The 16,188-nt window shown below is 42.8% G+C and overlaps 1 protein-coding gene across 1 annotated transcript; it reads right to left on the bottom strand.

The window, feature by feature from the left end:
• Positions 1-6,208: 6,208 nt before the first annotated feature.
• Positions 6,209-15,823, bottom strand: LOC116222776 (zinc-binding protein A33-like). The gene is made up of 5 exons (XM_031577448.1): positions 15,420-15,823; positions 13,921-14,016; positions 13,585-13,815; positions 8,507-8,600; positions 6,209-7,654 (listed from the first exon to the last, which is right to left on the bottom strand). Exons 1-5 carry the CDS (start codon positions 15,804-15,806, stop codon positions 7,122-7,124), a joined length of 1,341 nt encoding a protein of 446 aa, XP_031433308.1. The 5' UTR covers positions 15,807-15,823; the 3' UTR covers positions 6,209-7,121.
• Positions 15,824-16,188: the final 365 nt, after the last annotated feature.

The raw sequence follows: 16,188 nt of genomic DNA, 5'->3' as shown, positions 1-16,188 counted from the left end.
CCCAACCTCCACATCCCAGCAGTGTGTCCCTGAGTTAAAGCCCTCAGAGCCTAGGACACAGAGACCCTTATCAAATCTCTCTGGGTTATCAGGAAGCTGCTGTCTCTTATCACTGAGTCTCACACTGGTCAGATCCTCAGACAGGATGAGTTTTGTGTATGCAGTGTTGGGATCCAGAGTCACAGGAGCTACAGAGAGAGAGAGAGAGAGAGAGAGAGAGAACACACACATGAGAATCCAGCTGAAGTACTGATGATGAGAATGATGATGATGATGGTTTTGATTATCATCAGTCATCAATACAAAATTGAAGCACACTGATAAACCAAATACTGCTGTTTTCCTGTTTGTATCACCTTTGAACTGAAGTGCTTTATATTACTGACATTATTTTATTTTATGCTCTGTATTCTGCCCTTTGACACCAGGTTTATTAGCATTCAAATGGCCATTCCTGACTGACTCCCCCTTAGGTGGAGCTCAATTGCCTGCCAGTCTCCAGCACTGGACTCACCCTGAACTAGAGCCACTGTTCTCTATGTTCCTGGTGTGTGTGCGTGTTATGAACTGAGTTTGCAAAGGGCCTGCATGTCCCCAGAGGCAGTAAGATAAGATTGCACAGCTCCACAATCACTTGAACTCCATGCTGAAAAATGTGAAAAAAGCCTCCACCTACATGGGATGGGAGTCAGCTGATTTCTCTGCTGTATGGCTGTGGTCATTGTATCTTTATATTAGTGATATAATGACCCCACACCTTAGAAAGCACATCAACTCATTAGGTAGCCTCACTCAAAATGGCGGAACCAAATAATTACCAAACTGCCTCCTCAGCAGTCAGCCATTTGTAAAAATGATTCAAATTGACTTCAACCACGAGTTATCCCGGAAGTTGGGAAGTGGCAGCACCCAACCCGCTAACAAGTTCGCAAATTGGGTAAAGTAAAAAGACAGAGATAATTCTGATTGGCCACATGTACAGCCACACACAAGAATATGGGAGGAACTAAAAGACTGCTGAGTGATTTTCTTTCTACGTTGATCACCTTCAACACCTTCTATTGCTGTCTTAGAAGACTACGATTAACCTCAGATCTACACATTCAGCCTCTTGACTCTTGATTGTGGAGTTGTAAGATAGTTGCTATTTTCTCCGCAACAGTGAACTCATGTCAAACCTGCTGAACAGCAAAGAGCTCAGCCTGCAGCTCAGAATGTCTGTGGCGTCACTAAACCTTAGAGAGCAGATTCATGTGGAGCCCACAGAGACGTGATGGTGAGGAGGCAGAGAGGAGGAGAACACTGAGCAGAAATGAGGAGGTGTGTGTGTGTGTGTGTGTGATCTGAACTCACTGTATTTAACAATCTCTTGCATCTTCTCCCAGACTCTGAATTTCAGGTTGCCCAGGTGTTTTGCCACATTGATCAGAGGTCCTGAAACCCTCTCTGGATCCTGCAGTGTGCACTGGGCTCTGGAATAACATTCAGGAGTCAGTGCTGCTGTGGGTTTGGGTTCAGAACCACAGAGAAGAGAGAGACAAGAGGCAGATCACTCACCTCTCCACTGTGCTCTTGTAGTTCTGTGAAATTAAAGAGGGAGATGGGTTAGGCATCATTGCTCCACATCTAAAGTCAGTCCGAATATAAAAATGATTTGCTCATGTGTGGATAGGGTTAGAGTTAGGCCCTAGCACTTCTTGCTGGCCATGTTGTTGTGTTTAGCAGGAGTGGGCCACAGACAGTCATGTTGTACCGTGAATGAGTGCCTTTATGGAACCTGGGTACAGCATACGGTGCTTGATGCAGCTGCCGCCAGCCAGTTGTGCACTGCTATTGTATCCTGCCACCCTTACAATGCTTGTATAACTAACAATCACCATACACCAAGCCATCCAACATAACTATCATAATTCATCATTGTTAAACATACAATTCCCAACATCAATAAAACTGGGTTACAGACAGCGCATGTTGTATCATGAAGGAGTGCTTTACAGATCCTGGGTACAAGCATGTCACGTGTGTTGCGGCTGTCACCAGCCAGTTGGGCACTGTTGTGTATCCTGCCACCCTTGCCATCCTAACTAAGATCCTCATGCACCATGTCAGCCAACCATAACTAAACATAACTCATCACAACTAAACTTAAATAAACTTCCCATACACTTTGCCAGGCAGCCTCTCTATGTCCTTCACAACATGAAGTTTACTCTGTAGACTCCATAATCAGATGTTGGTGTCAGAGGTTCACTAACAAAGATAAAGCATGGGCCCTACCTGCAGGAAGGTGATGTCATCAGCTCCTATCTCCTCCTCTATGGCTCTGATTGTGTCTGAAAGAGATGAGATCTCGCTGCTCATCTTCTCAATTTTCTTCTTCATCAACTGACTCTTCTGCTCCTCTTCCTCCCTCAGTGCAGCTAGCCTGGCTGCCTCTTCATCTCTTAGAAACTGGTGAAGGTTCTCAAACTCCTCCTTGATCTGCCTCTCTGTGTGTTGGGCCTGGACCTGTAATACCACATGTCATCACACAATGGTGTCTTAGTTTATATATGATATTAGTTTCTGTTACATGTAGTGTTGTTTTAAAAGAAACAATCCATAACTTACTTTTATGTGTTGGGCAGTTCCATCACTGGTTGTTTTAACTTGTTTAAAGTGGTCGAGCTTCTTCTGTAAATGCTGCAGTTTGATCTTCAATTCTTCCTGTTCCATGAATTAACACATTAATAAGGTATTGACTGTGTCAACATTTCTCTACATGTCTGGATGCTAGATTTAGAACACTAATTATAAGCAAGTTTGGCTCGGTAGCTGATTGTGATCCATTAAATGTCCGTGCCTAACACAGTGTTAATAGTGCTTTGAGGATGACTTATTTATAAACACACACAAACACACACATATATACATAGAGAGAGATTTATACTTTTTTTTTCAAAGATATTATTAAACATATTACAGTTTAACCTCTTCATGTCAAGGTAATCCAAATAATTCATGAAACTGTTTTTCTTTGTTCTTAATAATAAAAGCTCTTTGTTAAATGCGAAAAATAACATGCTGGCCTTAAATTGTAATATTAATTGTAAATGTGCTCTTTGCTTTCCTTCTGTGTGCTGTCTCATATATAACATGTATACCGATAATGAAAGTTGTTTACAGTCATATTTTCCTTCAAGCCAGCACAGCACAGTAGCCATTATTGAATCATAAATAGTATGTAATTTCATTATTTAGTATTATATGCCCATCATTAATGTTAAAAAATGTCTTTAAAAATACATTACATTAAATGCTTATGAATGTTTTAGGAATTATTCAACAAGCTATATTTGGAATTAGGTATTACCAATTACTGTGCAAAAGTCAAATAGTCTAAAATGGTCACACTGAAACCAATTTTTCAGTTGATTTTCATATCTTGATCAAGGTGATTTCAACAGCATTCAACACAATATAATAACTGCAATTGTAAGAGGTGTTTTGTATAGTAGATACGGACTTAAGGAGAGGAGGTCATGCAAGAAGGTTCAACGGTAGAGAAGAAAAATGACAAAAGGAACATGATGATACCTAGTGGTTTTGGATGAACACTACAACAACCACAAGACGAAGTTTTACCAATAAAATCCATATGATTTTCCAACATCATTGACAAAATAAAAACAATTGATGGCCACTCATCTTACCAGACGCTCAAGTGCTGCTTCACTGATGGGACTGAAGTTGTGGTTCTTGTGGAGTTTTGAGTCTCGACACTCCAAACACACAAGCTGTTTGTCATCTTCACAGAAAAGCTTGAGTTCAGAACGGTGCAGACTGCAGAATGGTTCTCTCTGACTTCTCTCCTGTTGGAAACTCTCACACAGGTTCTTTAGAACCCGGTTGAGAGGATACATTCATTTGAGCACCTTCTCCTGCAGATTGGACATTCCCTGGATCCTTTGGCCTCCCAGAACTTCTGCAGGCAGGTGTTACAGATGCTGTGAGTACAGGTCAAAATAACAGGATCCTTGTAGATATTGTAGCACACAGGACAAGATAAAGCCTCTTCTAAAAAGGCCTTGGATGCCATTGTGTCTGGTAGTTGCAGTTGCTGTACAGTTACTGTATGCCTGACAGTCTTTGCTTTCACTTTTAATTGACTGAAAACCCCGAAAGCCTGAACCAGAAAAAGAGCTTCACAAGAGCTTCACAGCCACTGTTTCCGGTTTATGATCCTTTCCCGTACAGATAGCATATGCTCTGTTAGGACGATGTGTCAAATGGAACTGAACAGCAACATGTCTCTCAAGTTCACTTCTTCATTCAGGTGAGGAGTTTCTGAGGGAGGGGCTCAGATAAAGTCATAAAGGCTTCTGGTTGGACAGTACTGCTGATGTGTCCTCCCTCTCTCTCTCTCTCTCTCTCTCTCTCTCTCACACACACGCACACACACACACACACACACACACACACACACACACAATGTGACACTCCTTTATCGAAATGTTAGACACAAGTATTATTCTTACTTTTTCTCAGAAGAACTTTCATCACATCCTGGACTGAAACAGTCAATCAACACAATACTAATAGAGAACCACATCTAAGTCTGATATTTTAGGCAAATTAATGAAGTGTATTATTGAATATAAAGTGCATTAAAAAGCCTTTCACAGGGGAAACATCTCATTTACTAGTTTTTAAGTCTTTTAAGTGCATCTCTGTCAAAGGGAGTGTTTTGGGTACATTTGGTTTTGTGTCCAATCTAATCATCTCAAATGGAAATGAAAGATTCAGTGCAATAGTAACAGGCTATACAAGGTGGATTCAGGACAAGGTAACAAATGGGGCCCTTGTTTGACAGCGGAAACGGCTGACGAAAACAGGAAGTGCTGCTTCACTGAGGGAACTGGAGTTGTGGTTTTGAATCTCGACACACCGAACCCACAAGCTGTTTGTCATCTTCACAGAAAAGCTTGAGTTCAGAACGGTGCAGACTGCAGAATGTTTTTCTCTGACTTCTCACCAGTTGGAGAGTCTCACACAGGTTCTTTAGATAACGGTTAAATGGAGGGTGTTCTTTTGAGAATCTCTTCTACAGACTGGACATTTCCAGTGCAGGGGGTTCTTTTGAAAATCTGAAATTTAGGATTTCATTTTACAAATACTGTGACTACATGGCAGAATTTCAGGATCCTTGAAGATTTCGCAACATACGGGATAGGATACATCTTTTCTCCAACGGCTGCAGTTGCTGTACAGTACTTGATTCAAAAACTACCCTTGAATTTTGAAATTAAATTACTTATTTTGAATAAAGTAAACTGGCCACCTGACCTTCACAACCATGCTCCAAGATAACAACCCCTCACACACATTCACACATGCAGTCTACACAGCCTTACGATTCAGTGTGCTGTGTGCAGTTGTTTTGCACACTGACAGTATCAGCAGGGGTGCCTGCAGCGGTGACTGTGAGGCGGACTCCTTTACCTGTTATGCAGAGGATACCTCAAGAGAACGCAGAGGAGTTCAACTTGAACACATTCAAACTCATTTAACTTCATTTGTATGGGGAATGTAAATACCTAATATGGATCCCTGTAAGAAACATTACACACATACTGTATCTTCCCCACATCAATCATGACAACAAATGAAACAGAACACATGCCAGCACACACACACACACACACACACACACACACACATTAACTCACTTAGGGCCTATAGTGTCCCTTGAGCAACACAGGTGAGGCAATATGTCAAGTCCAAAGCCGTACAGCTCCAAACAAACTGTGGCAAATTAACAGTTGAAGCAGGGACAGGGTTCAACACAGACATGTTATTTCAGACAAAGGGTTCCTTTAACAGACAGTCACAGCACAGCACAAGACAAACACAGGGTAACACAGATTGACACGTACACATAACCCATGGGTCAGACACATAACATAAACACACACAGCCCTTTGAGACAAATCACACTAGTAAGTAGATAGATCCTGATGGAGCTGGTAGGTCCTGATGGAGTGTTATTTAGAACAGGGGGGATCACCTCTACAGTACTATACATTACAATAGTGCTTACCTAAAGAGTGCTGTCAACCGGGGTGATGAGGATCTTACAGCAGACTCAAATCTCAGCAAATCCCCAAAATATCTCATCTCATATCTCATGTTCTAATACCACAGATACATGGAGACTCTGTCAAGAGGATGGTTTTTGATAAGGAACCAGGTTTATTCTTTACAATGGTGCACACTCATGAAAGGCAATAAGGCAGGAGACCAGTACACAGGAAAACAGGTTCATCAAAAGGCTCAGTTCAAATCAGTTAAGGGAGAGGCAGACACAGGTGAGTATCAAGACTACCAGTGATGCTCAGCCAGGAAGTAGACTTGAATAGTGGTATCATAACAGGTGACACAGGTACTTATTCAGTGACTTACTGAGTCCATAATGGCTTTCAGGTGTGTGATGATGTGGGTGGAGTCAGTAATCAGAAACTGGGAGGTGTGGAATGGTGAGTGTGTAGAGGGCGATGCCTATGTCACCAGCTTTCATTAGACAGTAATGGAATATTCTAGATTACAGATATTAATGACATGACACAGATTATGGAATATTATTTATTCTAGATTGCAGATATAATTAACATGGCACCGATTATGATATAATATGTAATAATCTAATCATTTATTTTGATCTGAAACATAATCTTTGAGCCAATCATCATTGGTATACTCATCTCCACAGCAGTTCAGGCATGAAGAAATCAGGTTATTAGGCAACAGGTGCCCATCATGGTAGAGTTTCTGAAAACTAGTAATTTCATGAAAAGCCAAAAAAATAAGGAGAAATTCCTGTCCCATGTCCTCCATAACCAATTATCAGAATGAAGTGCTGAATTGACCAGATTACTTCTTGCATTCCCCATGAAAATACAATAACTATGAAATATAATAAGCACCACAACTTCAGATGAATCATTGGCATGTATATCACCAATGCATTTTTCTATGTGAATAAATTGTGTTGTGCTGCCAGATCAAATTGAAAAAATGAAAATGTTGCCTGATCATCAGTGTTTCCCTCCTGCAGGAGATGAACTGCAGCAGGTGTCTGAACTCTAACTGAGCTGCTCTACTGTTACTGCAGCCTTCACTGGTAAGATCCTCAGAGATGAGAGAGTCCTAAAGAATGGAAAGACTCTCTCAGTGAAAGGGTGTGTGAAAGTGTGTAGGTGTGTGTTATTATCAGGGTCAGTGAATGACAGCTTTCCTCTTTCCCAGTCCAGCTGCACTCTGATCCTCTGGGGTTTCTGCTTCACTGTGAGGCGAGTGGTGGGCTGGGGTGGAGAGTCTGCTCTATATGCACCATTAACATGATACACAAACCAGGCTCCACTGAGGGCACCCACTCCCTTCCTCTGACCAGACTCTGTCTTCACTCCCAGGGACCAAATATCACTGCCCCCAACCTCCACATCCCAGCAGTGTGTCCCTGAGTTAAAGCCCTCAGAGCCCAGGACACAGGCACCCATATCAAATCTCTCTGGGTTATCAGGAAGCTGCTGTGTTACATCACTGTATCTCACACTGGTCAGATCCTCAGACAGGATGAGTTGTGGGTTTGCAGTGTTGGGATCCAGAGTCACAGGAGCTACAGAGAGAGAGAGAGAGAGATAGAGAGAGAACACACATGAGAATCCAGTTGAGATTCTGATGATGAGAATGATGATGATGGTTTTGATTATCATCAGTCATCAATACAAAACTGAAACACACATATGATCCTGTTTGTGTCACCTTTGAACTGAAGTGCTTTATATTACTGACATTATTTTATTTTATGCTCTGTATTCTGCCCTCTGACACCAGGTTTATTAGCATTCAAATGGCCATTGTGACCAGCAAGGCCTTCCTGTCTGCAGGTGTCTGCATATGCCCTCTAATCTCTCACACATAGAACTGACTCACCTCTAGGTAGAGCCCAACTGTGTGTGTGTGTGTGTGTGTGTGTGTGTGTGTGTGTGTTTGTGTGGGCCACCAGTATTCAGTCAATGATAAGATGCCACAGGGGCTACACCAGCTTGAATTCCATTTGAAAAATGTTTATTAAAATAATGAGATTCCATGTGTGTTAAATTCAGTGAACATAAAAAGTCTGTCTAAGATTGAGTCAGAGACAACTGGAAAATGACCTCAAACCCAAGTCCTACACAGGCATTCACATTACCCAGTAGCCACCTGTTCTCTATCCCTTCCTGGCTGGCAATGATGATGAAGCCCCAATTATAGAACTGAGTTGGACAAAGGGCCTGCATATCACACCAGAGGCAGGATGAGAGAGTATGAGGAGGTTTGATCACCACTCCAGTCTCCAGCACTGGACTCACTCCTGGAACTCCGTGCTGAAGATCAACATGATGTGTGTGTGTGTGTGTGTGTGTGTGTGTGTGTGTGTGTGTGTGTGTGTGTGTGTGTGTGTGTGAAAATGCACGACAGAACTCACTGTATTGAACAATCTCCTTCATCTTCTCCCAGACTCTGAACTTCAGGTTGCCCAGGTGTTTTTCCACATTGATCAGAGCTCCTGAAACCCTCTCTGGATCCTGCAGTGTGCACTGGGCTCTGGAATAACATTCAGGAGTCAGTGCTGCTGTGGGTTTGGGTTCAGAACCACAGAGAAGAGAGAGACAAGAGGCAGATCACTCACCTCTCCACTGTGCTCTTGTAGTTCTGTGAAATTAAAGAGGGAGATGGGTAAGGCATCATTTAAAAATGATTTGCTCATGTGTGGATACCCTGTGTGTCTGTATGTGTGTGCACAAAATTATCAGAAATAAAACAACCAATATACAATCTAACTTTGACTGATAACTAAAGGGGAGTGTGTGTGTTTGTTTGTGTGTGTGTGTGTGTGTGTGTGTGTGTGCGTGTGTGTGTGCGTGCGTGCGTGCGTGCGTGCGTGCGTGCGTGCGTGTGAAAGAGAGGGTGTGTGTGTGCTTGAGTGTTGTAACGAACCCAGCTCACGGGCACGAAACATAAAGGGGAGGCCACGCAGAATTTATGATATAATAATAATAAGTTATTTATTAAGGGTTACAAGTATATAGTTATCTATTAATTATAGGAAAACGTGTGGTGAATGTCAGTGTTGTGGAGAGAAACAAAAGATGTAATGTAAAGTCAGTTAAATGGTAATATAAAGCAAACGACGACGACGACAATCCAAATCCAACGAGTATCCACAAATCCAATTCCTATCCAAACACCAACGACCAATCCAAAACTCCAATCCAACGCTTCACGAATGCAGTCTGCTCAGGGCTTTTGTAGCCCCTCCAATTACTGCTACACCTGGTTCCAATCACCTGCTACACCTGCTCCCAATCACCTGCTCTAGAGATAGACAGAACAGGCATGCAAATCTCATGGGGGCGGGGCCTAGACCCACCAGGGTCGTAACATCCCCCCCCTTAAGACAGAAGCCCACCTAAGTGGGATTCTGCACTATCCAAAAACCCCATTTACCTAAACAATCCCAATCCCCTATTTAATCACCCGCTCAACATCCATCCCGCTCACCAGTCACACCCCCTATTCACCTCAGCAATTCCAGGCCCTGGAAAAGCAGTCTAAGAGGGACAGGGGAAGAGACAGGAGAAGAGAGAAATTAGTTCAGCAGGCAAGCCCCATCCCCGCACAACCCATCCCCAGTGTGCGACCACGCATCAGTCCATGCACAATGGACCTTCCCTTCACATGAGGTGTAAAACCACTGTATAACAACATGAAGCCAAAGATCTTGAAGTCCACACCAACAATGGGCCAACCTATCACTACACCAAATACAGCCCCCAGGAAGAAACTGGTTGTTCTGCCGGTATGTTCTTGAAAGAAGAATCTGAAGGTGCATTTCAGTACGATGACCAATGATAATCGTGTAGTAAATAATACATTCCCTATGGCACGGAAGACTTTATCACCGGACAGAAATATACCAAAGAAGTGGAAAAACACACAACATCCTCTTAGACCTGATTTCTTTTCACACTTCAGTCCTGATATCCTATTTGATCCCCTCCCTGATTGTGCACGACTCTTCGCCCCCGTCACCCCAGCAGTGAAAACCTTAGGAACTTCTGTAACCCAGTCACCTTGTTTATTAGCCTCTATGGGCTCTATTGACCGTACTGGTGGTGCTGGCCCGCTTGGCCATACACGTGCCCCAGCCAGGATGTTACCCAATATCACATGCACTCCTGGCACAGGCAACGCTGGGCGAACCCCGACAATCACTTCCCCCTGGACCAGATCAGAACTCAGCACAATCTTATGCAGGGGTACAGACATGGTTTGCATCCCCATGCCCCGAATAAGTACACATTTTCCCGTGCTGGATTGAAGAGAAAACGGTAAAACACATTCAGATACAAACGTCTCTGTAGCACCCGTGTCTCGCAAAATTCTTACAGGCTTCTTCTCAGAGCAGCCGACAAACGATATGAAGCCATCAGTTATAAATGGGGCATAACCCTCCCAGACCCGCCCATCAGCGGATTCAGAGACGCACTGCCCTTGTCCAGAGTGATCAGGCACCTCACAGCCTGAACCTTCTACAGGGACAGTGGCCTCTACCTGCACCTCTCCTGTGCGGTTCCATTTACGCACCGGGGCTGCACACCCCGCCCCTTTTGCCGAGTCCCATCTGGGAGAGATTGGCCATTTCTTATCCCCACCCTGGAGCAGTGGGCATTCTCTCTTCCAATGACCGCTCTTTAAACAATAATTACATTTTCCAGTGTCCGACTCACTGAGATATGACGGCTTAAGTCTAGTCCCAGATGGACCATTTCGACAACTGCTAACCTGAGTGGTCCGACGTTCCTCGCGATTATAACTATGTTTGTGGGTTAGGTTATACTCATCTGCGAGCACTGCAGCCTACCCGGCAGTCTTAACCTTATGTTCATTTAAAAAAAATAGCCAGCCGTTCCGGGACAATATTTTTAAACTGTTCCAGCACCATCAACTCACACAACTGCTCATATGTTTTGACACTAACGGAAGAACACCAGCGATAAAAAAAAAACACCAGATCTCTTGCAACCTCGGAATAGGTTTGTCTTTCATTCTTTCGCCAGTCTCTAAACCGCTGTCTATAAAACTCCGGAACCTGTTCATAAGCTCTTAAGACTGCCTCTTTGACCCGCTGATAACTTTTCCGGTCAGTCACAGACAGGGCCACAAACGCATCTTGCGCTCTCCCAGAAAGAACCGTTTGTATTAACAGGGTGCGGTCTGAGTCGTTCCAACCCCGCCCATCAGCAATCCCTTCAAAAATAGAAAAGAAAATGTCGGGATCTCGGTCATTGAACTTGGGCAAGAACTTGATCATATTTGATAGATTCTCTGCGCCAGCCCTACCCGATGACCCAGAGGAGTCTCCAGCTCCAGTCCCCACAATCTTACCCTCTGCCATTAACCTCAGACGCTCTCTCTCTAATTTTCAGTTTTTCGAACTCCAATTCCCGATCTTGTCTCATTTTTTCAACTTCAAACTCCCGATCTTTATCCCTCGCCGCCTCTCGCATTTTTAGAAACTCCATTTGCTGTTCAAAACTAAAAGCGCTTCCATGCAAAGGGGCACCTGCATCTGCGCGCGTTGGGGTAGACGCCGCAGTCGGATTCACAGGATCGGACTTCCCAGCTATTACCGACCTCTCAAGCAACTGCTGTTTTACACTATCCTTTAACTCCTGTTTATTAAGATCCTTGGGCAATGACTCGCTAAAATGGTAATGCTCTGCCACTATGCGAAGTTGAGCTTTCGTTAGCCCGTCAAGATACCCCTCTGTTGGAGACTCGAAAAACTCTGCCATTTGCTCCATTTCCACCGCTATATTACCCAGGCCCAGACGTGACAGTGCAACCCAGCAATTAAGCGCAGGTGATGAACCACCCAGTCACCAAAACCCAACAGACTAGAGCTGCCCCGATCTAACTCCCAAACACAGTCCTCGCTATTTCCAGATCTAGTCTTCAGTGTGTCCACCTGCAATTGAGCTGCTAGACAGCCCCAGCGCGTCCGACACACCCACAGAAAACAATAAACTTTAGTAAGCCGGAAAAACAACAAACAGCGGTAAGCGCTCTTCACCTGAGCCGGGGTTCACGTTGCTCGGTAGGTCTAACCAACCTTTTCCCACCCAGTTACCACTACACCTGCACTCAATCTAACCAGTATATGCACAGCCCGTTTCTCTCCCAACGAGAGCCCACAGCTGCCGTCACTTTCAAAAGTGACTTCCCTTCTCCACGGCAACCCAACGAAAACAACAAAAGTTTAACACTCACAATTTTCCGCGTGGGTCTCCCCAATTTGCAATACCCTTCCTGCTGCACCGGCAGTTTTGTGCCCGTCAGCATCAAAGGCCAATATCCCGATCTATAAAATTCAATGCAACTTTACCACCACTATTTCCCAATGAGTGGTTGAAAAGTTACCTTACCTGATTCCGAAAACAATCTCGGTCGAGCCCCCACATGTACCGAACCCAGCTCACAGGCACGAAACATAAAGGGGAGGCCACGCAGAATTTATGATATAATAATAATAAGTTATTTATTAAGGGTTACAAGTATATAGTTATCTATTAATTATAGGAAAACGTGTGGTGAATGTCAGTGTTGTGGAGAGAAACAAAAGATGTAATGTAAAGTCAGTTAAATGGTAATATAAAGCAAACGACGACGACGACGACGACAATCCAAATCCAACGAGTATCCACAAATCCAATTCCTATCCAAACACCAACGACCAGTCCAAAACTCCAATCCAACGCTTCACGAATGCAGTCTGCTCAGGGCTTTTGTAGCCCCTCCAATTACTGCTACACCTGGTTCCAATCACCTGCTACACCTGCTCCCAATCACCTGCTCTAGAGCTAGACAGAACAGGCATGCAAATCTCATGGGGGCGGGGCCTAGACCCGCCAGGGTCGTAACAGTGTGCACTGTTGAGTTGAGTGTGCACGCCAGAAAGAATGTGTGTGTGTGTTCCTTATTTCCACGTACATGTGTGTGCACGTATGTGAACATACATGTGATATGAACAAAGGACGAGTCTATGTGAAGCACGAAGTCTTCTCCTCGTGTGTGTGTGGCTATGTTAAGAGCAATGTATGTGTAATCTGTGTGATTATGATGCCAGGTTAGAAGAGGGAAATGGCTAGTAATGCATGTAAGACTGTCCACTAGTTCAGGGGGCGTAGTCAAGGTGACATCAGGCTAAAGTTACAGATTGATTGGAGGAGAGGCTGAATGTTTACGTAAGTTCCTGATTAAAATCACACAATGGACGAATTTCAGGTGTACCAACAGTTTGTTTGCGTACGAGTGTGTGTACGTTTGTGTGTGTACGTGTGTATGTAAGTGTGTGTGTGTGAGGGTGTTAGTAGTTAGTAGTAGATCTGTTTGGATCTTTCTCTTCCTCATCTCATCATAAACATGAGGTTTACTCTGTAGACTCCATAATCAGATGTTGATGTCAGAGGTTCACTAACAAAGATGAAGCATGGGCCCTACCCGCAGGAATGTGATGTCATCAGCTCCCATCTCCTCCTCTATGGCTCTGATTGTGTCTGAAAGAGAGGAGATCTCTTTGCTCATCTTCTCAATCTTCTCCTTCATCACCTGACTCTTCTGCTCCTCTTCCTCCCTCAGTGCAGCTAACCTGGCTGCCTCTTCATCTCGTAGAAACTGGTGAAGGTTCTCAAACTCCTCCTTGATCTGCCTCTCTGTGTGTTGGGCCTGGACCTGTAATACCACATGTCATCACACAAAGGTGTCTTAATTGATATTATGATATTAGTTTATGTTATATGTAGTGTTGTTTTAAAAGAAACAATCCATAACTCTTACTCTCATATGTTGGGCAGTTTTATCACTGCTTGTTTTAACTTGTTTGTAGTTGTCCAGCTTCTTCTGTAAGGGCTCCAGTTTGATCTTCAGTTCTTCCTGTTATTAATTAACACATTATTAAGGTGTGGACTGTCAACATTTCTCTATATATCTGGATGCTAGATTAAGAACACTAATTATAAGCATGTTTGGCTCGGTAGATGATTGTGATCCATTACATTTCTCTGCTTACTGCAGTGTTAACAGTGAATGGTGAGCGCGATACGGCGAAATGGATGATAAAAAGCTTCTGAATGGAAAGTTTACTTTTAAAAGTTGTGTTGTGCAAAAGAAGCGAGCTTCACTGTTGTCTGAAAATGTCAACAGGCAGCTGGCTAAAAGCAAAGAAGTAGTAGGCTTACCTTTTATTGGTAACCTAACTGTTACGGTTCAATGTTTCTGAAATAAGAGGCCTGACTGCTATGTTCCCAGCAAACTTGAAAAAAGAAAATATTAAGCCATGGTTTAACTGCACTATAGGTTGAGTCCTTGTTTACCTGAAATGTGCACTTTATAATTTAATTTTGTACCGCCCTGTTTGGCAATATTGGTTTTCAATGAAATAAAACATTTGCATAAAGCAAGCCAATAAACTTTTCCATGTTGATAAATAAAAATAAAATGATGGAAAAAATAAATAAACGAAGGGACATTTAGAATAGATAAAAATTTGCGATTAATCGCGATTCATTTTGAGTTAACTATGGCATAAATGCGATTAATCGTGATTAAATATTTTAATCGTTTGACAGCACTAATAATAATGTTTCAAGACTTCAGGGAATTCAATAATTCAATAATTCATGAAACAATTTTGCTTTGTTCTTAATAATAAAAGCTCTTTGTTAAATGTGAAAGATAACATGCTGACCTTAAATTGTAATAAGAATTGTACATGTGCTCTTTGCTTGCCTTCTGTGTACGGTCTCATTTTCTCACAGTAGCATATATTTCATTATAAATATTATGTAATTTCATTATCCATTGTTATATGCCTATCATTAATGGTAAAATATTTCTTTATGAATAAATTATTGAGTGCTTATGAAAGTTTTATGAATTGCTTCACAAGCTAGATTTTCAATTAGGTATTACCAATTACTGTGCAAAAGTCAAACAGTCTAAAATGGTCACAATGAAACAATGTATTCAGTTAATTTTGATATCTTGATCAAGGTAACTTCAACTGCATTCAAGACAATATAATAACTGTAATTGTAAGATATGTTTTGTACAGTAGGTACAGGCTTATGGAGAGGAGGTCATGCAAGAAGGTGCAAAGGTTGAAAAGAAAGATGAGATAAGGGACATGATGACACCTAGTGGTTTAGGATGAACACTACAGCAACCACACGACTATCTGCTGAGGTGGGTTTCTGGGTGAAGGTTTACAAACAAAATCCATATGATTTACCATCGTCACTGACAATATGAAAACAATTGATGACCACTAATCTTACCTTACGCTCAAGTGCTGCTTCACTGATAGGACTGAAGTTGTGGTTCTTGTGGAGTTTTGAGTCTCGACACACCAAACACACAAGCTGTTTGTCATCTTCACAGAAAAGCTTGAGTTCAGAACGGTGCAGACTGCAGAATGGTTCTCTTTGACTTCTCTCCTGTTGGAAAGTCTCACACAGGTTCTTTAGAACCCGGTTGAGAGGATATATCTCCCTTGAGCTCCTTCTCCTGCAGATTGGACATTCCCTGGAACCTTTGGTTTCCCAAAACTTCTGCAGGCAGGTTTTACAGATGCTGTGAGTACAGGTCAGAATAACAGGATCCTTGTAGATATTGTAGCACACAGGACAGGATAAATCCTCTTCTGAAAAGGCCTTGGATGCCATTTTGTCTGGTAGTTGCAGTTGCTCTACAGTAATGTCCGACAGTCTCTGCTTTCACTTTCAATTGTCTGAAAACTCTCGTCAGCCTGAACCAGAAAATTCACTTAAATTAAACAAGACAAGACAAGACAATATTCCAGTCTTCACAGCCACTGTTTCTTGTCTATGTGTATATCCTTTCCCGTTTAGATAGCATATGCTCTGTTAGGACGATGTGTCAAGTGGAACTGAACGGCAACATGTCTCAAGTTAATTTCCTCTTTCACGTGAGGAGTTTCTGAGGGAGGAGCTCATGTAAAGTCATAAAGGCTTCTGATTGGACAGTGCTGCAGCTGTTTCTTCATTGGAACTGGTAGTGTAGTTAGTTAACCCTTTCCACACATTC

The sequence above is a fragment of the Clupea harengus genome, chromosome 2 (assembly GCF_900700415.2).
Source record: "Clupea harengus chromosome 2, Ch_v2.0.2, whole genome shotgun sequence".
Lineage (NCBI taxonomy): Eukaryota > Metazoa > Chordata > Actinopteri > Clupeiformes > Clupeidae > Clupea > Clupea harengus.
Note: the sequence above shows the minus strand (reverse complement) of the source record. Positions and strands in the feature narration are given on the sequence as shown.